Genomic DNA, 25,177 nt, shown 5'->3' on the forward strand with positions numbered 1-25,177 from the left:
CCTGATGACACCTTTCCTGCGTGCTAGAAAGGGCTACCGTAGGAAAGGAGTTTAATGCTTTCTGGGCATTTGCTTAGGGCGTGCGCCTCTTTTAGCTCCAGCAGCCCTGGAAGTTACTTCCCGTGGTCTGGCCATGTCCCGTCCTGAGCATGCGCACTGCGTCTTCTCCACACGCCGACAACCACAACAACCCCCCCCCCCCCCCGGCCGCCGCTGCGTTTCCAGGGAGGAATCCGCGCTCGGGCTCTTGCTTAGCCCCGCCCCCTTTCCTTTCCCCTCTGGCGGCGAGGCCTCAGCGTTCTAAAAACCCCGCATTCCCGCCTTCGTCGCTCCCCTGTGATGTCACAAGGCCGCGACTCGCAGAGGAGCGCGTTTTCCCATCACGACGACGACGGCGGCGGCGGCGGCAGCGCTGAGGGCTCGCCGAGCTCCGCGGGGCGCCCGTTTTTCGCGCCGCCCTTCAGCGGGGATGGGCTGAAGAGAGGCAAATACTGGGCGGGCGGGCGGTTCGCGTCTCCGTGAAACACCCCGGAGCGACGGGAGGCCTGTTTGGTATGGGGCGTTGCCATGGAAACCGTGATGGGGGGGGGAGTTGTGCGCCAGGCGTTATGGAGGGCCACCCTAGAAGCTCTTCCCGCCTTCTTCGTTCTAGGTGGTATGGGGGCCTCTCAGGGTGGTGCTGGGTTGGCACTCAGCACAGGCTGAATTGGAGCCCTGGTGTTATATCCTAGTGAGCCCTGGCTCCTTTTAAGCCCCATTAACTGTCCCTTTTTTTAAAAAAAAGTAGGGTCTGTTTGGGGGGGGGGCAGAGGCTCACTTTGGTAATATGAAGGATGGAGACCAAAATGAGGCAGCTTTTTTCGGGGGGGGGGGGACACACAAGGAGCCCCTGTGTTGCTTTGACTATACTTTATATTTGACTTTTTAAAATATATATATATATATATATATATACACAGTATTTATTGCTTTAAAATAGATACATTTATGCCAGGAAAGCAAACCAACCAACCAACAAACAAACATACAATCAAATAAACAAACTATAAATTGACAAACAGACAATAGCAATATATGAAACAACACAATTCTTATAGCTAACATTATTTGTACTCCCAATGATGTGAATGATTGTAAAACTTGTAAAACAAGAAATTACTTCCAATTAGTCTCGCTGTACTTTATCTGTTGATTATCTTATATCGCACAGTTACATATTTCTTGTATAGCTTCTGTTAACTTCCCTACAAGCTTATATTTATACAATGCAAGGTTCAGTCTAATTCTGCCAAGGAGTTTCCTTTTATACCGTGATTTTTAAAGTATTCTTTAAAAATTCTCCAATCCTTATAGACTATTTGTTTTGTTTGGCCTCTTATCTTTCCTGTCCTTTGCTAGCTGCAGGTATTCTACCATTAGGATTTGCCAATCCGCCGTGTTAGGTATTGCTGTATTTTTTACTTTCTTCAATAATGTTTAATTCTTGATTGTTTTTATTGATGTTTTAAAGTGCTGTAAACCACTTTGAGGTTTTTCTTAAAAATATAAAGCAGTAGAGAAATGAAATTAATAATAATATGGTACCATGAGCGAGGAGAACAAACCTCTCCCCCACCCATTTCTTTCATGACAATTCATTTGGGTACTGTTGCTTTTGAAATGGATTATCTCCATAGGTGCCCGTATAAATGTAGGTATGGTTATCGGGGGTATAGATAAAGGTATGGTTGTTGGGGGTTCGTGGCTCCATTCGAATATTTAAAAAATCATAGAGATACCGAAATTTTGAAATGTAGAGGGTCCATGGCTTGATTTTTGAAGAACAGGGGTCCCACAGTACTTAGCTAATTGGGAACCACTGATCTAGACCTTTAATGCACAGTTCGTAAGGATGTTGCATTAATAAAGTAATTGAAACTTTATTTCAGCAGGGAGAAGATCATTAATTATTCTCCTTTTGCTTTTCCAAGCAGCGTAATGGATCCCCAGCAGATTCTTAGTACTGGTTATACACGATCTTGACTTCAAGAGGATATCCAGTTAACTGCTGCTGCTGCCATGGAGAGTATTACAAAGCTGTTTGGTGATTTGTGTGAGGCCCACATAGCAGGTTTGTCAAAGAAGGTCCATTTGGGCAGGGAAAAGAACAGCAAAAAAGGATCCAGTAAAAGCCTCAAGAAAATTGCTTATAATGCTTTGTTTTCTACCCTTTTCGTGGATGAGACCCAAAAGGCACAGTCAAATGTTTCTAGACTTCCAGTGAAAAACAGAATTCTAATGCTATCTTTCAACTTGAGAGTTGCTGGAATGGGGAAGGAAGCTGACCGGCTGGAGGAGCTTGTAGATGATTTGGAAAGGTCTACTTGTTTACCATTTACTGAAATTACTTCTGTTCTGGATCTTCTGGTTCAGCTTGCAGGAACTGGACCACCTCAGTGCTTACCACCCAAGAAAGACTACTTTGCAAACAACAAATATGTTGGAAGAAATGTAAAATACCAAGGTTACGATTATTATGATGTTAGTGTGTTTGAAGCCGATATGCAGGCTTTAATTGCAAATGAGGAACATCAGTTTAGTGATACAGTTCAAAAGGCACTGCAGATCATGGAGGCAGCACCTGGCACAGGTCTTCCTACTGTGGAGTTATTTTCACAAAGCTGCTCGGTCGGTGACAAGTTTGAGAGAGAAACCCGTGTCTCGCTCTTTGGGGCTCTTATTCACAGTCGTACATACGACATGGATATCAAGTTGGATTTTCCACCAGTGCCTGACAGCGCAGATTTGTCTGGACTTGCAATCAAGGTATGGAACATTTTCAGTGACCCTTATTTTATTTATATTTAGCATAGATATTTGTTAGAGCATGCAAGTTGTAATAAATTGGGCATCTTCTTCATCAATGCTGTTGTTTTCAGTTAGACGCTCGTGAGCAAAATTCTTTTTTAATAATTTCCTCGTGTCTTCCTTCTGTTGTCTACCTGGTGTTTCCCTTTCTCTCTTGCTTGTGCATCTGAGAGCACTTGCAGCATTCTGACCCATTCAGCTCCTTTGCAAATAGTAGTTTCCACATGTCACACTATTTTTGAAATCCAAAGGGGTGCAATCTGTAGCCACCATCTTGTGTGTCAGATTTATATGTGCAGCAGGGCTTTTGTTGTCTTTTTCACTTGCTTTTCCTCCAACACCTTGTATATAACAGTATACACCATTGTAAAAAACTTTTGAAATTTAAGGAGCAGGGGGAGGGAGAAGGCAGTATTTTTGTTTGAAGGAAATGCTTCATGTATTTCTCTCCTGAATCCTACCAAATGATGTATCCTGATCTGATCACAATCTGTATATTGCAACAGCTTTGTAAGATAGCTCATTAGCGTTCTCATTTTAAAGAGGGGGCAGGGGAACCACGTCTTATTGTATGGCTAAACAAGGATTTGAACCCACGTTTATGGTCAGTATTGTTTCTTGCTATGCCCTTTAGTTCCTTCAGAAGATGAGGGATTCCAGTCTGCATCCAGTCGCACCCCTGGCAGGCAAAGAAGTTAACTGTTTTGGTCACAATTATGGAAAATCACTGTGCTGAAAGATAATCAACTGTGTACATGTTTTTATAGGTCCCCCAAAGTATAGATCCTTCAGAAGATGAGGGATTCCAGTCTGCATCCAATCTCACCCCTGACTCTCAGTCAGAACCCAGCGTCACACCAGATATTGATCTCTGGGAAGCAGTGCTCACCTATGGACCTAGTAAGCGGAGATGTTGGGAGAGGATTGGATGGTGCGTATTTGTCTTTAAGATTCAGAATGTTGGACTGTTTTTGTTGGAATGATTAGTATCAAGTCAATATTTGTCAATGAATTTGAAACAAGTTTCCAAAATTATTTTTGAAATAGCAAAACTCAAGGCCTAGGGTGGTATTCAACTAAGTTTTTACTCAGTGTAGACCTATTAAAATGAATAGACCTAACTTGTACATTAATTTCACTCTGTCTTTTCTGATTAAAACTTAGTTGAATACCACCCCTCTAACGTTCCCAATAAAACTGGGACTTGAGAATGGCAGCTGAATGGAAACTGGGATCCAAAAGGCCATACCCACATAAGCTTCTCAGGCCTTCCTGTTGTATCGTCCAAAAAGTTACGGAGCCTGGCAGATGGGGAATCTCTAGAGTGGCATCCATTGTACTATTAACTGAGGGGAATCTGGCAAACCCCCAGTGTGCTCTAGGCATTCCCATGGATCTGCTTAGATCCTAACAATTGGGAGACTTTGCATGTAATTCTGAACCATGGTCTACCATTATGAAAATCAGCTGCAGTGAACCTTTGGATCCCAGGCTTTCCTTTGCTCCTTGTGACTTCAAGGAGATCATCTTACAACGGTAGAGTTGGAAGGGACCCTGAGGGTTATCTAGTCCAACCCCCTGCAGTGCAGCAATCACAGCTAAAGAAACCCTGAGAGATAGCTGTCCAACCTCTGCTTAAAAACCTTTAAGGATGTAGAGTCCACCACCATTCGAGGGAGACTGTTTCACTGTCAAACAGCTCTTCCCATCAGAAAACTCTTCCTAATGATTATCCTTTCTTGTCTTTTGAATCCATTGGTTTGGGTCTCTCCAACCCACCGAGCAGCAGTAAACAAACTTGTTCCATCTTCCGTGTAACGGCCCTTCATATATTTAGAGATGGCTCTCATATCTCCTCTCAGTCTCCTGTTACGCAGGCTAAATGTGCCCAACTCCATCAACCGATTCTCTTAGGCTTGGTTTCCAGACCTTTTATCATCTTGGTCACCTTCCTCTGCACACTGACTTGTTGACATCCTTCTTAAATTTTGCTGCACAGGACCCCAGGTGGTGTCTGGCCAAGGCAGAATAGAGTAGATCTGGACTTCCGTTGATGCAGCCTAGAATTGCATGAGCATTTTTTGCTGTAACATCTGAATTGATAGAGGCCATGAAAATCCTAGGCTTTATGGTGGGTTCAATGAAAGCCATTCAGAATATCTCTCTTCTACAGGCCTAAGTTTTTCAGAGTGGCACTTTATACATTTGATTGTTATTTGTTTTCCCCCCCAAACACAGTCCTCCTGGGAAAAAAGAGGAGCCGTACCTTTCTGAAGCTGGCAGAGAAGCCTTTGACAAATTTTGCAGACTTCGAGAAGGGGAATTGCAGTTTTTCAGCAGTACCAAACTTCAGCTTCCACAACGTGTTTTAATAAAAGAATCAGAACTTGTTAAAGATGTTTTGAATGTCCTTATTGGGGTGGTATCTACTTCATTCTCATTTAATCAGGTATACAGAAGTATGTAAATAGCTGCTGAGGAGCTCTAACCTTCGCTTTTAAGACCCAGCATGCACACTTGTGTTTTATGTCAGCAGAAATAATATTATAGTAACATTCATCATTTCACAAAGAGGATGCATGTTACTGAATTTTGCAAAGCATATGAAAACAAGACTTAAGATGCTCTGCAAGTATCATTTATATACCCGTATGCTTATGAAGAGTTACTAAGTAGACAGAAAAAACTAATACGGGTTGTATCCATCATAAGAGTATTCATTAAAAAAACATACACATACAAATCACAAACTGGTTTATAGTACAAAATATGCAGTAAAACTAATACCTATATAATAATAACAGTAAATCTAGATTAAGAAGAGACTGACATTAATTGCCAGTATGGACCCAAGAACACAATCCAGGCATGGTAGATCTGGCAATAAAATGCAATTTGCATTGTACAGAAAGGAATGTTTTGGGAACTGTTCCCTAGAAAATAAGGGCTTCCATGTGAATTTTTATGGATTTAATTTTCTTTATAATTTTCCATGTGTGTATATTTATTTTTCTACCTAATGCCATAATATTGAATCTGCTGATAAGCTATTAATGATCACTTAGTGGTTTTTTGCATAGTAGGTTCCCCCCCAAAAAATTTTTTTTAAAGACAAACAGTGCACCTATTTAGTAGCTCTAACTTATGATGATGAGGACTTGTGTATCAATTTTGTAACTACTTTGTGTGCTGTACATTTTTATTGATGCCTTCCTGTTTTTTACAACCCTGTAGGCAGCCGTGCTGTTTGTGGCCAAGCAGGGTCTACATGTATCTGGAACATCACCTGAAAGCATGAGCAGTCTCCTGTCAGAAGTTGCTGAATATGGAACTTATTACACACGACTGAGCCGCTTCTCTGTCCAACCAGTTTTGGACTCTTCGTACAGAAAAGGACTTGTTTTTCAGGTAGCATGCTGGCAGTTTTGCTATCACTAGTCTATCTTGATGTCCTGCTATATTTGTGACTTTATCTAATGTCTATTGGTTAGATCCAGTTGCACCCTCTTGTTCATGAAAGCAGCTCGGATCCTACAGCTTCACCTCCCAAGCTGTACTGTAGGGTCCCCAACACTCCTGAGCAGAGTTTTGGGAGAAGCAAGGGGGGGGAGAAGAACAGAGCACCCCTTTCTATCAGTAGAATACAGGGATCTCTGGAGAGTACCCAAACTCTTTTAGTAGTGTCCAAACTTTTTCCGAAGAGTGCCAGATTTGATGAAGTGAAGGGCCGTGAGGGCTGACCAAAGTTGTTAACCATTTTTTAGGATTGAAATTGTTTTTTTAGGGTTGAAGTAGGTGTTTTTTTAGAATTTTACCCCAAAAATTAAACTGCCACAGCGGCCGGATTAAACCGACCTGCGGGCCGGATTGTGCCGCCGAAACGGACTTTGGACATGCCTGCTTTATGACTGGAAGTGGGGAGAGGTATAGTCTCTCCTCTGAACAAAATGAGTTGTTATACAACTGCCTAGAAGCCAGTTTGGTGCAATGGATTTGGAGTTGAAATTGGGTCCGGGAGTTGTTGAAATCCTCTTTCAACCCACTGGGAGCAACAGTGGTTTACTACATCGAGTCTTTGTGACGATAGAGGAAGGAAATAAATGTGGCGTGCCTTGGGGCTTAGTCATTAGGTGGGTGGGTTGTGGATAAGAATTACTAGTTAGATCTAGTTAGATTTCCCAAAGTGGATTGCGGAAGTTTGGGACCCAGTTGTCGGGGAGGGAAGTTGATGAAAGGGGGCTACAGGAACAAGTAATGAGAATGTAATGTTTATTCAAGCAGTGCGGGCAATCAGTCTAGGTTGTTTTGTGGACAGTTGTTGGCATCTGTCTGTCTCAAGAGACAATTCACCACCTCCAGAGGTGAAGTCAAACTGCTGGAGAATTACAGCACCTGCTGTGGCTACAGAAACCTCCAACAAAGATGTACAAAAGTGTCCGAGGCGATTGCTGGAGTTGTGGAGAAAAACCAGGCACTCTTTACCATAAGTGGTGGCAATGAAAGAAAATTAATGTGTTTTGGGAGGGAATCCATTTAGAATTGCAAAAAAATGCTAAAAATCTCCTTTAATAGAAAACCAGAGGCCTACCTTCTGGGGATTACAGATTTGGATATAACCCCACCCCCCAAAAAAGGGATACCTTTTTATATGCTACGGTTGCAGCAAGAATTTTTAATTGCTGCAAATTGGAAATCTGACAAACTTCCATCTATGCAAGATTGGATCTAAAAATTGACTGAATATACAGAGTTGGATAACTTGTCTAAAAAAATAAAGAATAAACCAAAACAGGTATTTGTTTCAAAATGGGAAGTCTTTAAAATATATTTGAAAAACAATTACAGAAGTTAAAACTTTGTTGCAGCATTTGACTAATTTCAGTAGTAGTATCAAGAATGATGTGAGATCAAAGAAAAACTAAGAATCAGTTAAACCATGTAAATACAAGAACAACATATAACTACAGTAACTTGTCCAGTGGTACATTCTTATTAAGTTTCATATGCAGTACACAAGCTGTATGTTTATTTGTGCATTGTCAATTCAAGTATTCTCTACACAGAGATTCTTGTGTTGTGGGTGGAATGAAAGCATATTCTGTCTCACCTATAAAGGAAAAGAATGGAAGTCAAGTCTTGCCAAAAGTGTCTTATCTCCTCTTTTGCAGGCTAAACATACCCAGCTCATAAAGCTTGGTTTATTTATATAAATATATAAATATTTATTTACCACAAAATCATAAAAAATATCAAAGCGGTTTACAGCATTAAAAAGATAAAAGCCATACAATGCAAGTGAAAAATGTCACATAGAGGAGGGAGAAAGGTGGTTTTCTGCTGCTCCAGAGAAGCGGACACGGAGCAATGGATCCAAACTACAAGAAAGAAGATTCCACCTAAACATTAGGAAGAACTTCCTGACAGTAAGAGCTGTTCAACAGTGGAAGTTGCTGCCACGGAGTGTGGTGGAGTCTCCTTCTTTGGAGGTCTTTAAGCAGAGGCTTGACAACCATATGTCAGGAGTGCTCTGATGGTGTTTCCTGCTTGGCAGGGGGTTGGACTCAATGGCCCTTGTGGTCTCTTCCAACTCTATGATTCTATGATTCTATGAAAAAAAAGTTAGAAAAAAAAGTTAAAAACAAGTGTCTGCTCATAGGGTATAAATTGGGCTTGCACAGATCCTAAGCATCTGAAGGAGGCTCAACAAGAATAGTACACCCAGTTGCCACTTTCCTATAAGGCATACACTGAATGTATGCCGTGCGCAAACAATTTTCATAGCAGATCTTCTTTTCACTTCTCTCCTGTCAGGCATTTACAAGCGGGCTGAGAAAATACCTGCAGTACTACCGAGCGTGTGTTTTGTCGACTCCTTCCACTCTGACGCTTCTAACCATCAGCTTCCTCTTCAGGAAACTAGGACGCCAGCTAAGGTAATACCATGGCATTAAAAGTTAACGGAAAGGAAGCCTTGACATCTTCCATGCTTGATCCAAACCACAAAGGAATCAAGAGACGTGCCCTTTAAACTGCTGATAGCATTGCTGTAGTTTAGTCCTCATTGGTAAAGCAGTTTCAGACTAGATTAGCTAGCATTGTTCTGCTTCTCCTATCGTCTGTAATCTGATGCTCAGTTCTCCGTCTCCTTCACTGTTATACCGTCTGCTTATGCAGCATAGTTGTAGCATAATATTTTCAGTCAGTTAATTTAGACGGTGGGTTCATAGGTGAGACATTTTAAGTAACCATAGGGGCGTAGGAAACTTACTTATACCGAGTCATGCCATTGGTCCATCTCAGCTTAGTATTGTCTGCACTGATTGGCAGTTGCTCACTAGGGTTTCAGGCAGAAGATTTCCTCTTTCTACCTGGAGATGATGGGAATTGAACCTACGACCTTTCGCATGCGAGGCAGATGCCCTACCACTTTATATATATTATTCCCTTCCTCAGTAACCTGTATTATTTGCACTAGAACCAGGGTTTCCAGCTTCTGTACAGGCAACTCTCCACTTACATGGGGCTTTCGTTCCCGGGTACCCCTTGTATATGTGAAATTGCATATAGTGGGGGGAAAGCCTATAAACACTCTCTAAACCCTTGATAACCAGTAAGTAGGACATACCAGATTGGCATGAATGGCAGCACTGGTGGTTCTCAGTCTTCCTCATTGCCTCCTTTCTCAAATACCAACTCTCCACAGGCCTCAGTGGTTGGTGCAAAGGCTCATGGGATTGCTGGCTGATTTCCCTGCTCTTTTCACCCCCCCCCCCCAGTTTTCACACTTTTTTGGGCTGTTTTTGCCATTTAACTTGGATTATTTCTTTATTTCCTGGTACTGCATATATATGTGGGGAGCTGGATACTGTTCCAGAAGTGTATTTTACTAGGCAAATTGACACGTGTTGAAAAGCTGAGATTTTGATAGAAAATGTATTGCATTGTAACTGTATTGTAACTTTCGAATAGCAATAAAGTTGCTGTAGTGTAGCCATAACAGCTTCCCAAGTTTGGAGTATATATATATACAGTCATACCTTGGAAGTCAAACGGAATCCATTCCGGAAGTCCGTTCAACTTCCAAAACGTTTGGTAACCAAGGTGCAGCTACCGATTGGCTGCAGGATGCCCCTGCAGCCAATCGGAAGCCGCCACAGACGTTCAGGTTCCAAAGAACATTTGCAAACTGGAACAATCAGTTGATGGAGTTGAAAACAAGGCCGTTAATTAGACAGTGTGGCTGAAATTGAAGACATTTTTAAGAACAGTTTGGATGGTGCGGTAAGCATTAGTGTTGACATGGTGTTGCCTACTTGCTTACGTAGCTTTTTAAAAAAAGGGATTAGGCAAAAGTATGTAGGTCTATTGGCAGCTGTTAGGCTTGATAGCTAAATGGAACCTTCACCGACAGAGTTGCTATACATCTGTAGGGACGTGGGTGGCGCTGTGGTCTAAACCACTGAGCCTCTTGGGCTTGCCAATCAGAAGATCTGCGGTTTGAATCCCTGCGATGGAGTGAGCTCCCGTTGCTCTGTCCCAGCTCCTGCTAGCCTAGCACTTCAAAATCATGCCATCGCAAGTAGATAAATAGGTACCACTGTGGTAGGAAGGTAAATGCCGTTTCTGTACACTCTGGTTTCTGTCACGGTGTTTCGTTGTGCCAGAAGTGGTTTAGTCATGCTGGCCACATGACCCGGAAAGCTGTCTGTGGACAAACGCCGGCTCCCTCGGCCTGAATGCGAGATGAGCGCCACAACCCCATAGTTGCCTATGACAGGACTTAACCATCTAGGGGTCCTTTATCTTTTTACCTTGTTATACATCTCAGCACCAGCTGCAGGGGCCAAAATACTGAACTTCGCAGAAGCATTTAGTTATCCACTGGGGGAGACAGAATTTGAGCCTGGAAGGTCCAGTAAACTGGTTCTTACGCTCTTAAACAGGAAGCTGTGGCTCTCTGGGTCTTAGATTCCACCTTCTATCAGCTCCAGCCAGCCTGGCCAATAGCCAGGAGTGATGGAAATTGTAATCTGGGGGCCCACAGGTCTTCCTCCCACCCCGTGCTCTTAAAGGTACCACACAAGTGTAATTTGCTGCTGTTGTGTTTTGTGAAGGTATATAGCTGAACTCTGCGGCATAGGAGTGACTGCGCAGGGAACTGCTGCCGCTGCTTCATTTCCAACAGTGAGTATGATTCCGCTTCTCTTTGCAGTCGCAGCCAACCGAGTGGTGTGCATTTTTAAGCATGAAACGACTAGGTGTGATTCAAACGTAAGCAAGCAATCTCAGAACGCTTTGGGTGCTGTTTCCATTCTGTATGCTTCCATTTCTAAGAAAAGTGATTTCCACCACTGAATCAGCTTGTAATGTGTCTGCTCATCAGTATTTTAAAAAAAACCATGTCAGATTGTATAGACGTGTTGGAATGTATTGGTTTTAAAAGAAATATAGTTAGGAGGAGCACATTTCTGCTTTCATTCAGCATTAATAAAAAGGTATCTCCAAAAGTCAGCAAAAGGCTTTAAGGATTTTTCCAGCCAAACCAGCACTTCCAGCTGAGTCCTGCCAATGCAGTAAAACTATCCAGTGAAGCTAAGCATCATCAGAAGTACCTATACGTGTTTATTGTTTTCCATTCAATGAGTGGCTTATGCATTTATTTCAGGGTGTGAAACTACTTTCCTATCTATACCAAGAAGCTCTTAATAACTGCAGCAATGAACATTACCCAGTTCTTCTCTCCCTACTAAAAACAAGCTGTGAACCATATACACGGTAAGTATTTCAGTTTAAAATTGTGCACTGTGGAACTGCTGTTACAAAGATGATCTAATGCATTTCCTATAGATGGCGTTCCTGTGAGTTCTTCAAAGGAGCTGGAATTTCTGAATGGCGGTAGCCCTATTTTAGTGTACTGAAATAAAGCTAGCAATTCACTCCTATTTGCATATTCTCAGGTCCTATTGATTTCAGTTGACCTTACTCCTTGGTCAGTGGGTATAGGATTGTAGCAAAAAATCTTAAAATGGTCTATGCTTACTGAAATATGTTCTGGGACTTTTTAAAGTTTTTTCTTTCTGCACATTAAAATAATTCTCTGTGTATTTCAGAGTGGCATATTACTATTATTTAAATGCTTATACAACGATCAAGACACTGAGAGACCCTTCTGGAAACCTCAAGTATCAAAGCAGAAATCCCAATTAATATGAGACTCTGCTTGACATGATAGTTAATCTATCTCTTTCAGTACTAGTGAAAAACTGAGCAGTTATAGCATTCAGGTATCTTCTTTGGGGGCTGTTTTGAACCTGAGCCATAGGTCTTTACAGTTGCTATCTAACCTGAATAGTTATTTTAGTGGTAGTATTTTTATCAGATCTGTTTTCTGTTTGGACAGCATACCCTTATTTAAGAGGGTGTTTATAAAATACAGGGATGCGGGTGGTGCTGTGGTCTAAACCACTGAGCCGACAGCTTGCCGATCGGAAGGTTGGTGGTTCGAATCCCCACGATGGGGTGAGCTCCCCCAGCTCTGTCCCAGCTCCTGCCCACCTAGCAGTTCGAAAGCATGTCAAAGTAGTGGGAAGGTAAACGGCGTTTCTGTGTGCTGCTCTGTTTTCACCAGAAGCATCTTAGTCTTGCTGGCCACATGACCGGAAAAACTGTCTGCTGACAAACATCGGCTCCCTCAATCCATAAAGCAAGATGAGCACTGCAACCCCAGAGTCGTTCGCGACTGGACTTAACTGTCAGGGGTCCTTTACCTTTTTATAAAACACCTTTTTCAACATTCAACCTTTTGCCTTTAGGTTTATACACGATTGGGTTTATAGCGGTGTATTCAGAGACGTGTATGGTGAATTCATGATTCAGGTGAATGAGGATTATCTTGGCTTTAGAGGTATGTTACAAATGAATTGCTTTCTTTTGAAATTACCCTTTGGCTAGCAGGGAATGGCAGGAATGAAAGCTTTGGAAGCTGGCATCTCCAGTGATGCTCTAGCTCACTTCCTGCCTTCCTTGAATCCAGGCATGATCACTGTGGCTCCCTTGCTTTCTCCTCTGGCTAGTGACGTAAGGGCCTATGCCGGACAACTGGAAAAGTTATGGTTGATTTATTCCATTACCGTTTCCCTGGGAGATGGCATTAACTTTCTTTTACACGTAACACCATGTTTGTTTTCTTTTCTTTGTGTACCGTATTTTTCACCCTATAGGGCGCACCGCCCCATAGGACGCACCTAGATTTGGGGGGGGGAATAAAGGGGGGGAATTATTCCCCCCCAGGCGGGGGCGGGGGAAGCCCGAGCTTCCCCCGACCCCAGCTCCCAGAACGGGACCCAGAGCTGCCATCCCGCTGTCCCCCAACTTGGTTAGAAGGCTGGCGGGGGGGGGGGAGAAGCCTGCTCCTCCCTGTCACCAGCCCCACAAACTCGGGAGGGGGAAGCTCGGTTTTCCCCCTCCAGCCCCGCAAGCTCCCAGAGCGATGCCAAAGCTGCAAGCAGCGTTCTGGGGGCTGGGGGAGGGGGAAGCTCGGTTTTCTCCCTCCAGCCCCGCAAGCTCCCAGAGCGATGCCAAAGCTGCAAGCAGCGTTCTGGGGGCTGGGGGAGGGGGAAGCTCGGTTTTCCCCCTCCAGCCCCGCAAGCTCCCAGAGCGATGCCAAAGCTGCAAGCAGCGTGCTGGGGGCTGGGGGAGGGGGAAGCTCGGTTTTCCCCCTCCAGCCCCGCAAGCTCCCAGAGCGATGCCAAAGCTGCAAGCAGCGTGCTGGGGGCTGGGGGAGGGGGAAGCTCGGTTTTCCCCCTCCAGCCCCGCAAGCTCCCAGAGCGATGCCAAAGCTGCAAGCAGCGTTCTGGGGGCTGGGGGAGGGGGAAGCTCGGTTTTCCCCCTCCAGCCCCGCAAGCTCCCAGAGCGATGCCAAAGCTGCAAGCAGCGTTCTGGGGGCTGGGGGAGGGGGAAGCTCGGTTTTCCCCCTCCAGCCCCGCAAGCTCCCAGAGCGATGCCAAAGCTGCAAGCAGCGTTCTGGGGGCTGGGGGAGGGGGAAGCTCGGTTTTCCCCCTCCAGCCCCGCAAGTTCCCAGAGCGATGCCAAAGCTGCAAGCAGTGTTCTGGGGGCTGGGGGAGGGGGAAGCTCGGTTTTCCCCCTCCAGCCCCGCAAGCTCCCAGAGCGATGCCAAAGCTGCAAGCAGCGTTCTGGGGGCTGGGGGAGGGGGAAGTTCGGTTTTCCCCCTCCAGCCCCGCAAGCTCCCAGAGCAATGCCAAAGCTGCAAGCAGCTTCGGCATCGCTCTGGGAGCTTGCGGGGCTGGGAGCGGGGAAAGCAGAGCTTCCCCCTCCCCCAGCCCCCAGAACGGGATCCAGAGCGATGCCGAAGATGTGTGCAGCTTTGGCATCGCTCTGGGAGCTTGCGGGGCTGGGGGAGGGGGAAGCCCTCCGCCAGCCTCCAAACCAGGTGGGGAGACAGCGAGATGGCGCCCTGCGCCTCTCCCGCTGTCCCCTGAGTTTGCGGGGCTGGCGACGGGGAGGAGCAAGCTTCTCCCCCCCACCAGCCTTCTAACCAAGTCGGGGGACAGCGGGATGGTGGTGTTCTGCCTCCCCGCTGTCCCCCGAGTTTGTGGGGCTGGCGGTGGGGCTCTCCTGAAGCCTGCATTCGCCCCATAGAACGCACACACATTTCCCCTTCATTTTTGGAGGGGAAAAATACGGTATTTAGCTGTTTCTGTGTGTGTTGTTCAAAACACGTATGTATATTGTGCCTATTTCCCTTTTCACCACATGCACTCTTGTTTTGTGGACTTGGCTTGTGTACTTAAGAACAAAGAGAAACAAAGAAAACCTTTTTAGAACTAGTGCTAAGTAAATACAGTGGTACCTTGGTTTACGAAATTAATCTGTTCTGGAAGTCTGTTCTTAAAGTAAAGCATTAAAGTAAAGACTTTCCCATAGCAGCAGGGGACTCAATTTACAAATGGAACACACTCAACAGGAAGTGGAACATGTTCTGCTTCCAAGGCAAAGTTCACAAACCAAAACACCTACTTCTGGGTTTGCAGCATTCTGAATCCAAATTGTTCATAAACTAAGCTGTTCTTAAACCAAGCTAGAGGTTATACAGCTAACAATATCACAAGACACTAGACATCAATGACACTTAGCGTTACCATATTCCTGATGCCAGTCACAAGGTGCATCATCTGGATAAAGTTGTGGATTTTGCTTGAAATGAAATAGAGTGATTGCAGAGTAAATCATTGGGTTCTGTTCAACAAATAGATAATAGTTTCACTTTTATTGAATTAATAAACTTAATACACCAAAGTACTCTTTATATGCCTCACTTTCTGACCTCTCTGTCCTTTTGGATCTCTAGACAAACACTACTGGACCCATGGGTACGTTTTAATTTCCAAGGAAGTAGAAGACTGTGTGCCTGTGTTTTTGAAACATATTGCTAATGATGTCTACATTTGTGGGAAAACCATAAACTTGCTAAAGTTGTGTTGTCCCAGGGTAAGTACCCCTTGCTCTTGAAAATCATGGAGTAAGCATTGTTTTCAAGTACATTTGAAGTCATATACCCTTGGAAAGTCAGTTTTAGCTGAAGAGACTATGACTCCCCTTGCAGTCTCTCGGATTGGCTGAGAACACCTTCCCTAACTATGACATTCATGCAGCATGTCCATATTTTGGGTTAATTTCATACATAGAAATTCCTTGCTCCTAGACTGTAAGCCACTGCCCCACCCAAATGTATTATAGGACCTTTCTACCGAGATTATTCTGTTATTGACCAAGATCAAGCTATTATTATTATTATTATTATTATTTATTGAATTTATATACCACGCTATACCAGGAGGTCTCAGGGCGGTCCACAGAAAAGATCAACATAAAAACCACGATATATATAATCAAAATAAAAGCAACAGGCCAATTACACACACGCCCCCAAATACAGGAATCTTTAAGTTTAGAATGTTTCTTAAATTGAAGACTAAATGACAGCTAATTTAAATAAAAAGCTGAATTCTTTGCTTCCCCCTCATTTTTCATGCAGACTTCCAAGTAGAGCATCTCTTCATAGGCTTAATTATGATTTGATTTTTTTTTACCACAAATCATTCTGTGCTTGCTCTCTGTCATATCATGAATATGTTGCTTGTCTTCCGTATCACGTTATCGTGGAACGTAAGTTTAAAATTCTCACTTCATAATTGGCTGCCTTATGTTTGATCTAAACTAACCGGATGAACTTTTCACAATGAAACAATCCGAAAGAAACGACAAAGCATATCCCATGGAGGTGTTCACGACAAAACGTTCCACAAAGAACATCAGAAACAGCCACTATAGTCCCACAGCCCAGCAGTTAATGGAATAATATAATAAATACTGTCACAAGGGCAGATAACTCTTTTAAGCCCAAAGGCCACAATCCCTTCCAGGGAACCCATGTCAGTGGCACATGGAACAAGTGGTGTTACTCTTATATTTGACTAGGGCCAGCCGCACATGCATTTCTACACATACAGTACATCTCTCTGGTCAGGCAGCAGAACTAGAGGAGAGAGTGTAGCCTGGATAGGGAGGGGTGTGGCCTGGGGAGATCCCTGAGGGCCATTTAGGGAGGCGGGGGGGGGACCCACATTTGTTCCAGGCCCAGGTCATGCGGATTCCCACCCCCAGTCCACAACAGACTTAAGACTGAACGAGACCCTACCAATAGGTTTCCAGTTCTAAAGTGCATGAAAGCTTGGATTGCATTCTTCAGATGTTTACTGCTGCTCTTTAATAATAATGATAATAATAATAATTAATTTTATTTATACCCCGCCCTACCCAGCCAAGACTGGGCTCAGGGCGGCTAACAGCCAATATAAAAACAAATTGATTGAAATACAACTTAAAAACAAGATTAAAATACAACAATATTATTATTATTATTTTGCAGCACTACATCTGCTGGTCCGACATCCCCGTTCCTCGGATTTCTGTCATCTTCTCCCTCGACGAATTGAGAGAGATTGAGAGAGATTGTGCAGTGTACGTGGGCCGAATGGAAAGAATCGCACGCTATAGTACCATCAGCAAGGAGGAAAAGGTAAACTGACTCAACCAAATAAATCTTTTTTTGTATCAGGAAAGTGCCATTGCCCAGAACGTGGACTCTGCCTTTGTATGGTGCATCGAAAACAACAGTGTGGTCCTTGCGCATGTGTGTTCGAAAATGTCATTAATTTCACTGGGACAAGTGAGAAAGCATGCTGCCTTGGCATAGGCATTAGGGTGCTACTGGCGCAGCAGATCTTAGGCCCAGACAAATGAAAAGCCAAGCTTTATTTTACCCATCAAATTACAATACTGTAATTGTTTCAGTTAAGACCCCGCATTTATAGGTACGATAGTTTCTTTAAGTTGTTTACCTGATAACTTGTTCTTCCTTCATGAAATTGCACACCTGAATACATGCTTTGGGTTTTTGATTTGTCCCCAAATACAGGAAAGCCTTTATATTCATCCACTTCAATGTTCTCCCATCAGCTGTTTTTGGAAGGAAGACTTAATGGCACTCCATATGCAAATCTTGTATATCTCTGTGTGTCGGTAAAGAGTTGTGTATTTTTTAATAGAGGTGACAGAACCAGACTGGTTTCTTCTTTGATCACACCCTTCTCAGAGTGGCGTACAGCCTTTTTACACCAGTAGTCTTCAGTCTTTTATGACCTAGAACCTTCAATTAACAAAACATGCATTTGAGAACCTGCTTCTCAATTTTTAATCATATGTTTGTATAGCAGAAATGATACTTTTGCATTCCACTATTGATTGGGTTGTGAGCCTTTAGTGGGTCCTGAACCATCAGATAAATGAATTGGTTGTAATTTATGTTCTAGCTATAAAGGTTTCTAAGCAATTTTGACATAATGGATGCTAGGGTTTGGTTTTTTTTAATCTTGTGCTGGTGTGTGTGTGTGTGTGTGTATGTGTGTGTATATATATATTACTGAAAATTGACCTTTCTGTATTTTTGTGTTTATTTCCCCCCACTGTATGAAATCCAAATGTTTGAGGGTTAGTGGATTATTAATAAAGTTGAATTGACCCGAGTTATGCTTGAAAACCACATTAAATCCTGTGAAATTGCTTCCTAGGACTTGCGCATGGAAATTGAAAAACAGGAGCTAATTTTCCACGCTCGAGAAACAGCTACCAAAGCTCTAAAAGCCTTTACTGGTAAGTTACAGGTGTCTTTGCAGTCCAGTTGGTTTTTCACAGCGACTGTTTTCTTTATTTCTTTTTAACATTGCTGCATCTTAAATTTTTGTTTCAGATCAACAAATATCAGAGAAAATGGTGCTGGATGCAAAGAAGCGTGAGCAGTTTCAGAAATTGAAAGAACAATTTGAAAAAGATAAAGAGGTATTTGCAACGTGTGTTTTCAGCTAGCAACGTTAAGAGACAGAGAATCTTTATCTAGAACTTGCTTGGATAAAAATATGCAGAGCACAATGTGTGCTTTTGGAATGTGGTTTCTAAAGCTTTCTTAAATGTTTATGTAGCGCCGACGTGCTCTGAAACAGGAGGAGACTGATGATGATTTCAGTTATGCTCGGGAACTGAGAGAGAGGGAAAGAAGACTGAAGGCTTTGGAAGAGGAATTGGAGAGAAGGGCAAGGTAAAAGTGTGGAAGGAAGGAAGGCTGTTAAAATTGCAAGTTCAAAATTTTGTACCAAGCAGTTGTATATGTTTACAAAAATAGCTTCCAAGCTGGAAAATGGGTAGTCCAGTTTCTCATCTTTCAGAATGGAAGAAGGTTTTGCTAATAAGCTACAAACTTCCCCTTATGCTCTGCCAGCCTAGCTGCTGTGTATGTTTACGTTGTTTTGTCTTGGCAGCCCAGCTGCTGCATATCAGAGTTGGAACAATATGGTGGTTGCAAGTGTGGATACACTTTTATCGGCTCTGCTCATGTGCCTGCACCATGCCAACCTCACCCCGATATGCAGCAGCAATGTGGAAGTCAGCTGAGAGCTGCCGCCCTGCTAGTCTAAACTCAGCCCTGTTATTGACTCAACTGTGTGCTGCTAGTTCTGAATGAAAAATGGTATAACTTTGAGTACGTTATAGCCATTGGTATTTAGTGAACAGCCAAAACTATACAGCTTTAAGGTGCTTTTCTTGTGTTTGATCTGTTACAGAAGAGCATTAAGCTTGCACAAATATCTGACTGCACAGCACAGTGTATGTATCATTTGAAAACACAACAGACACAAAGCTCCCAAATTTTCACCTGTTTAATTTATAATTAAAGGTAAAGGTAAAGGGACCCCTGACCATTAGGTCCAGTCATGACCGACTCTGGGGTTGCGGCGCTCATCTTGCTTTATTGGCCGAGGGAGCCGGCGTACAGCTTCTGGGTCATGTGGCCAGCATGACTAAGCCACTTCTGGAGAACCAGAGCAGCACACGGAAACGCTGTTTACCTTCCCGCTGGAGCGGTACCTATTTATCTACTTGCACTTTGATGTGCTTTTGAACTGCTAGGTTGGCAGGAGCAGGGACCGAGCAACGGGAGCTCACCCCGTTGCGGGGATTCGAACCACCGACCTTCTGATCGGCAATCCTAGGTTCTGTGGTTTAACCCACAGTGCCACCTGCGTCCCCAAAATTTATAATTAGGTTTAGAATTATTTATTTTTCAGTGAGCATTGGTTGCTTAGGAACTTCAACATGTTATATGATGCATTGATAAATTATCCTACTTGCTAGCTCACTAAATTTTGAGCTTGTGAGCTACATTTTTACTCCGGATGGTAGCCTAAGTAATCTAAATGCCTTCCTGTTGTACTCTGCTCTATCATGGTATGTATCCTGTAAAACTACATGGTGAAGTTATTCTACCTTTCTTTTCACTTAGGCAAGAGCTGATTGACCACTATAGCAAACTCTCCGAAGAGGCAGCCCGTAGAGAGAGAAAAGCCCTATGGAAAATTCAGAGGCACAAATTGGAAACGGCCCGTCTCAAATTTTTGATGGAAGATCAAAAGCGTACCGAGGTAGCTTAAATGCTGCTGCTGTTGCTTTTTTTTAGAAAGCACATTGACAGTGGTTATTTATGTATACATTGGTATGTATAAATCTTTGATCTTTTCCATTTGATGTGTAGGACATGCTTGAGAAACTTCCAGGTGGAAAGTATAGGAGGAAAGCAGACATTGGGGAAGGGTGGTGTCAGCAGACTTCCGCCGCAGTTGTGCCAGTCAGTGATTCCAGCATTCAGGTTGGTGTTCCTTTAAGAAAACTCCTGTTCCATAAACACCATCATCTTCTTGATTCACCTGTGGCAAGGACTACTTTCCCATTCATCCATTCATTCATAAGTATCCCATTTTTTCAGGTTTTATTATTTAAATAAAGTAATATATTATGTAATAAACTCTTCAGCTATCTTCTCTGTATTTGTTACCATTTTTTAATATATTTTTTTAAAGTCATCTTTTAATCTTGTTTTCTTTTTTAATGTTTCTTTTCTAACTCCTCTATTTCTTTCATATATGCTTTTCTTAATTCTTTCTTTGTTCAGACAGGCCGATATAAATTGCTCCCATAAAATGGTTTTACTTGTATTCCATTATTAACATTTTTGAGACATCTGCTGTATTATTTATCTCAAAAACAGTTTTTTAAGTCTGTAACTTTTTTTGCACTATTTCTGGGTCTTTCGGTAAAGAGTTATTTTATCTCCCGTACTCTTTGAGGTTTATTCCTCAAGCTTTAATCCTGTTTCCTTTCAACTCCAGCTATATGGGACTGTTGTCTGCATATATCCTTTGTAGATCCATTCAAGGGTACAAATTTTTTGGGTTAGAGTAAAAGGTAGAGTTGTTCCTTTAAGATTTGGCTGAGTAAAACATTGTATTTTATAGTAAAAGTGGGTAATGTGACCCTCCAGATGTTGTTGGACTCCAGTTCCCATCAGCAACATCCTGCATAGCCAGTGGTGAGGGATGATGGGAGTTGTAGTCCAGCAACACCTCGAACTGCTGGTTCACCACCCCCTGTTCTTCTGGCATTTTGTACTATATGTGTCAGATTTATTGATGTTTAGATCACCATTTAGTCATTTCTGGGCACCCCAGAACTTCCCTTTCTTTTTGCTTTCCTCCTTTTTTGTGATCTGTGCTTTGTAAGATTGCATGTCACAGTGTGCACAGTAAGACCCACATTTTAGAGCAGGCATCGCCAAACTCGGCCCTCCAGATGTTTTGGGACTACAACTCCCATCATCTCTAGCTAACAGGGCCAGTGGTAAGGGATGATGGGAACTGTAGTCCCAAAACATCTGGAGGGCTGAGTTTGGGGGTGCCTGTTTTATAGCCCAGTAGAACTGCCGTCATACCTGTAAGGAGGGGAGTTTATAAAGTGGCCTGTTATTCTGGTTTTAAATTGGGAGCTTTGAGGACCATATTGCATGTTAGTGTGAATAGTAGGTACAGAATAGCCTGCCATTTGTTCTCCATGCTTATCTTCTTTTTCTTGAGCAAGTGTTACACTGTTGGGTTATGGATTGTGCAATTTAAAAAAATGTAGAAACCAGCGTTTCAGACAGAGGTCTTTGTTTTCACCCGATATCCGAACAATACAGCTGGTTATGCAAGCAAATATCAACTGTTTCCATAGTGATTGAAGTAGCTACTGGAGCATTTGAAAAGCTCGGTGAAGATGATAATAACCCTAAACTGCTTAAAAAATAAACAGTGATATAAAGCTATTAAAAGGTAGTTTCAGAAACTATGGATGAAATAATGAAGGTGAAGATATCCCAGCTGTATAAGTGAGTTGCATATCTGTTCTAGTAATTAGTTTTCTTTCTTTTTTCCATTTCAGTTAACTTCTGCAGAGCCCGAGTGTCCTGATGGTGTGGACATCGGCAGAGACCCAGAATCTCAACTAGTGATATCCCCAGGCTTACTGCAGGCAACAAATATACAGTCTAATGATTATTCAGAGTCCGAAGAAACAGAAACTGCATCTCAGGTACTCCATACGGAGCAAGCAGCTACTCTGCCAAAGAGTGTATCTGAACTTGGTCTGGATTTTGAAGATTTTTTACCAAAGCCTCAGGAAGAAACATTTGTTGTCCCCAGTGCCCAAGAGACCAACTTGTTGGATGAAGCCCTGCAGAATATCAGTTCAGATCTTTCCTTGCACAGTCAGATAGATGAAAACAGTTCTGCACTGAAAGGTGCGGCAGAAGGGGAAATCGGTACCCAAGTCTCCGAATACGACGGGTATGACTTTAATACTGTTCTCAGGCCTTCAGTCTCGCACAGCCATGTTGCAGCTGGAGAAAACGTCTTTGATGTTGAGGACAGGGTACCTCGCTGGAACATTCACGGCCATGCGTCTGATGCAAATATTAAAATTGGGGAATACGTACCTGACGCCGAACTCTCCCATCCGCATTCAAACCCTCATGGCCACTCCTCGGATTCACACATCAAAATTGGACAGTATGCTTCCGAGGTCGAACCTAGCCGCCCACACTGGAATATCCATGGGCATGTCTCTGCCGCTCATATTCAGGTTGGAGAATATGCCTCGGAGTTCGAGCCATCAAGGCCAAGGTGGAATATCCACGGCCATGCTTCGGATGCCAATATTAAGATTGGTGAGTATGTGTCAAATATAGAGCCGGCTAGACCTCGCTGGAACATCCATGGCCACGCGTCGGACGCTAATATCAGAGTTGGGGAAAATACGTCTGATGTTGTGTCCTCGCGACCTCGCTGGAATATTCACGGGCACGCCTCTCAGTCGCACATTAAAATTGGAGACATGGTTTCTGATTCGGAGGTTTCCGTGCCTCGATGGAGTCTCTTTGGCCATGCCTCGCAGTCGAGTATTCGAATAGGAGAATGGACTCCTTCAACTTTCAGCGATCCCATACCTCATCTTAAAGCCGTCTCTGGCCCTGCATCTGACTCTACAGTTCAGACATTCCTGTATAATGGAGAATTCCCTACAATCAAAGAGCATGATACAGGACAAGAGTCAATGCCTTCTGGTTGTGTGCTGAGCGATAACCTGGATGAAAAGCCACAAAGAAGCCTAGAAGAACAGGGGGGTGAGTGGCAATCAGTGAACGAATTACTTGGTAGACTTTATCCCCTCCCCTCCATTATTAAGAGCCCTAAAATAGAAGTCTATTCAGGCCGAGACGAACCAATTAGGATTCTTTGTCTACAGTGGAAGTCAATGGGCTTACATCTGGGCCTTAGTGGGTTTGTGGTCAGGTTATAGGCCTGCCTTGGTTTTCAAACTGAATCCGTTCCTGAAGTTTGTTCGATATCCGAAAATGTTTGAAAACCAAGGCACAGCTTCCGATTGGCTGCAGGAGCTTCCTGTACTCGATTGGAAGCCGCGTCGGATGTTTGGGTTCCAAAAAATTTGCAAACCAGAACACTCACTTAATAATAATAATAATTTATTATTTATACTCCGCCCACCTGGCTGAGTTTCCCCAGCCACTCTGAGCGGCTTCCAGTAGAGTGTTAAAAACAATACAGCATTAAATGCTGGAATCTCACTTCCGGGATTACGGCGTTTGGAAGCCAAAGTGGTTGAGTCACAAGGAGTTCGACAACCAAGTTATGACTGTACTGAATAAAAACTTTATTTTAACTTTATTTTATTTTAACTATATTTTAATGGGCACTTAAAACAGAAATGAATTAACTGTGCATGTTTCCTAAATACTGCTTTCTCTACAAAGGAAACCTAGATCCACATAAATGCAAGAGACCATTGCCATTAACAGACAAAATTCTATTATGAAACAGAAGAAAAGCCTGATAGTTTTTTATTATTACTATATTGGTGCTGGGTAACATGAGTGGGAGACTAAATCATGTATTTGAAATGCTTGTGTTTCTTGTGAGGCTCTATACATTTCACACTGCCTTTATATTCATTAAGGCTAGACAATATTTGTCATGTTTCTCAGTTTCTTCCAGTAACAAGTCCCCTCTTTTTTGGTTAATATAGCAATCATAATGGATGATGCCAAAGATCTCTCCACAGCGCCTTCTCAGGATGTACAGGTGAGGAAACAGCAACTTAAGTTTCAAATTACTAGCCCCCTAATCTTAAGTAGATGAATCTCATTGTGACGCTCAAGTAAAATTACTGAAGTAGTGGGCACGATGTTCCTTTGAATTATTTTAATTCTCCCAAATATGAATTACTTTAATTCTCCCCAATGTTATTCCCTATCTTCACTCATTTATATCCTAAACAGAAAATATTACCAGAAAGTATTATTGTCTTTACTTGCTGATTAGCTAAGTGCCCTCTGAATTCCTTATCTGGACCCTGTTTTATTCTCCCAGGGCCCTCTGACTTTAGGAATTTGCAAAAATTCTGATACCGACTTGACAGATCGCTTAGCTAAAATCAAAGTGAAAAGGGCAGAGAGAAAAAATTAAGCTGAGCGTCATTCACTAAAAAATTAAGATGAGGATAACTCTAGCCCATTTTCTCATATATCCTTTAACATACGTATTACAAGCAACAACACTATGGAGGTCTGCTTAAATGACAAGAATCTTGAAGGTTCAGGAAAACCCAAGATGCAACGATAAGTGTACTTAAGCAAGAGTGCAAAGCCTTCTGGATCAAAAATGAGCCTCCTTTTCTCCAATGTCCATTCCACTTTTTTTCATCAGGTAGAGGAACCTGAAAAATCGACCGAATTGGTTCTTATGACTCAGCAGATTTCTCTCTCTGAAGTCAGCACATCTGAAAGTTCAGAAGGCGTAAGCACCGCTATTGCCAAGTGGAAGAAAGAGGAAGATTATGTGAAAGCCTTATCTGATCAGTATTGCCTTGAAAAATACCAGGACAGCTACGATTTGATGTGTGAGTACTCCTAACATGAGGTGCATTAAGAGAATGGAACCACATATATCCTGTTACCCCTCAAGGAGAGTAGTGCTTGTGGAATTTTGTAGTCTAGAGCGTCATTCACTAAAAACGTTTCTGGCGAGTCTTTTTCCCGCAATCAACTTGGGTCACATTTAAATGATCCAGCCACGTAGGTTGGGGTCTCTTGAGGATGTCAATTCCATGATGGGGATTCACACAGCGGGCCCCCACCTGTGCTGTGGGGACATTTCAACTTTATCCAAGTCACTCAGATAAAAGCTGCTCACACATGGTATGGGTAACATCATCATTATCATTATTTATTAATTGAATTTATATGCTGTCCTATACCTGTTATTCTAGACAGAAAGGTTTTTTTATTGTGCCATCATGCTGACTTTGCACA

At 42.9% G+C, this 25,177-nt stretch overlaps 1 protein-coding gene across 2 annotated transcripts in view; it reads left to right on the plus strand.

Moving 5' to 3' along the window:
- The first annotated feature begins 304 nt into the window (after nucleotides 1-304).
- TUBGCP6 (tubulin gamma complex component 6) overlaps nucleotides 305-25,177 on the plus strand; it is a 33,481-nt gene continuing 8,608 nt past the window's right edge. The window contains exons 1-19 of one of the 2 annotated variants that reach the window (XM_081023426.1): nucleotides 305-552; nucleotides 1,971-2,805; nucleotides 3,615-3,778; nucleotides 5,086-5,296; nucleotides 6,082-6,255; nucleotides 8,659-8,780; nucleotides 10,962-11,031; nucleotides 11,513-11,622; nucleotides 12,660-12,751; nucleotides 15,215-15,354; nucleotides 16,796-16,945; nucleotides 17,997-18,078; nucleotides 18,176-18,264; nucleotides 18,405-18,520; nucleotides 19,763-19,901; nucleotides 20,012-20,125; nucleotides 21,733-22,972; nucleotides 23,893-23,948; nucleotides 24,573-24,765. In XM_081023426.1, the coding sequence (XP_080879552.1) occupies nucleotides 2,059-2,805; nucleotides 3,615-3,778; nucleotides 5,086-5,296; nucleotides 6,082-6,255; nucleotides 8,659-8,780; nucleotides 10,962-11,031; nucleotides 11,513-11,622; nucleotides 12,660-12,751; nucleotides 15,215-15,354; nucleotides 16,796-16,945; nucleotides 17,997-18,078; nucleotides 18,176-18,264; nucleotides 18,405-18,520; nucleotides 19,763-19,901; nucleotides 20,012-20,125; nucleotides 21,733-22,972; nucleotides 23,893-23,948; nucleotides 24,573-24,765 (4,009 nt within the window). In that variant the 5' untranslated portion in view covers nucleotides 305-552; nucleotides 1,971-2,058. The remainder of the gene's footprint in view (nucleotides 553-1,970; nucleotides 2,806-3,614; nucleotides 3,779-5,085; nucleotides 5,297-6,081; nucleotides 6,256-8,658; nucleotides 8,781-10,961; nucleotides 11,032-11,512; nucleotides 11,623-12,659; nucleotides 12,752-15,214; nucleotides 15,355-16,795; nucleotides 16,946-17,996; nucleotides 18,079-18,175; nucleotides 18,265-18,404; nucleotides 18,521-19,762; nucleotides 19,902-20,011; nucleotides 20,126-21,732; nucleotides 22,973-23,892; nucleotides 23,949-24,572; nucleotides 24,766-25,177) is intronic. The other variant, XM_081023425.1, reaches the window with a different exon arrangement.

This window comes from Podarcis pityusensis (genome assembly GCF_964106645.2).
Source record: "Podarcis pityusensis genome assembly, chromosome: 10".
Classification (NCBI taxonomy): Eukaryota; Metazoa; Chordata; class Lepidosauria; order Squamata; family Lacertidae; genus Podarcis; species Podarcis pityusensis.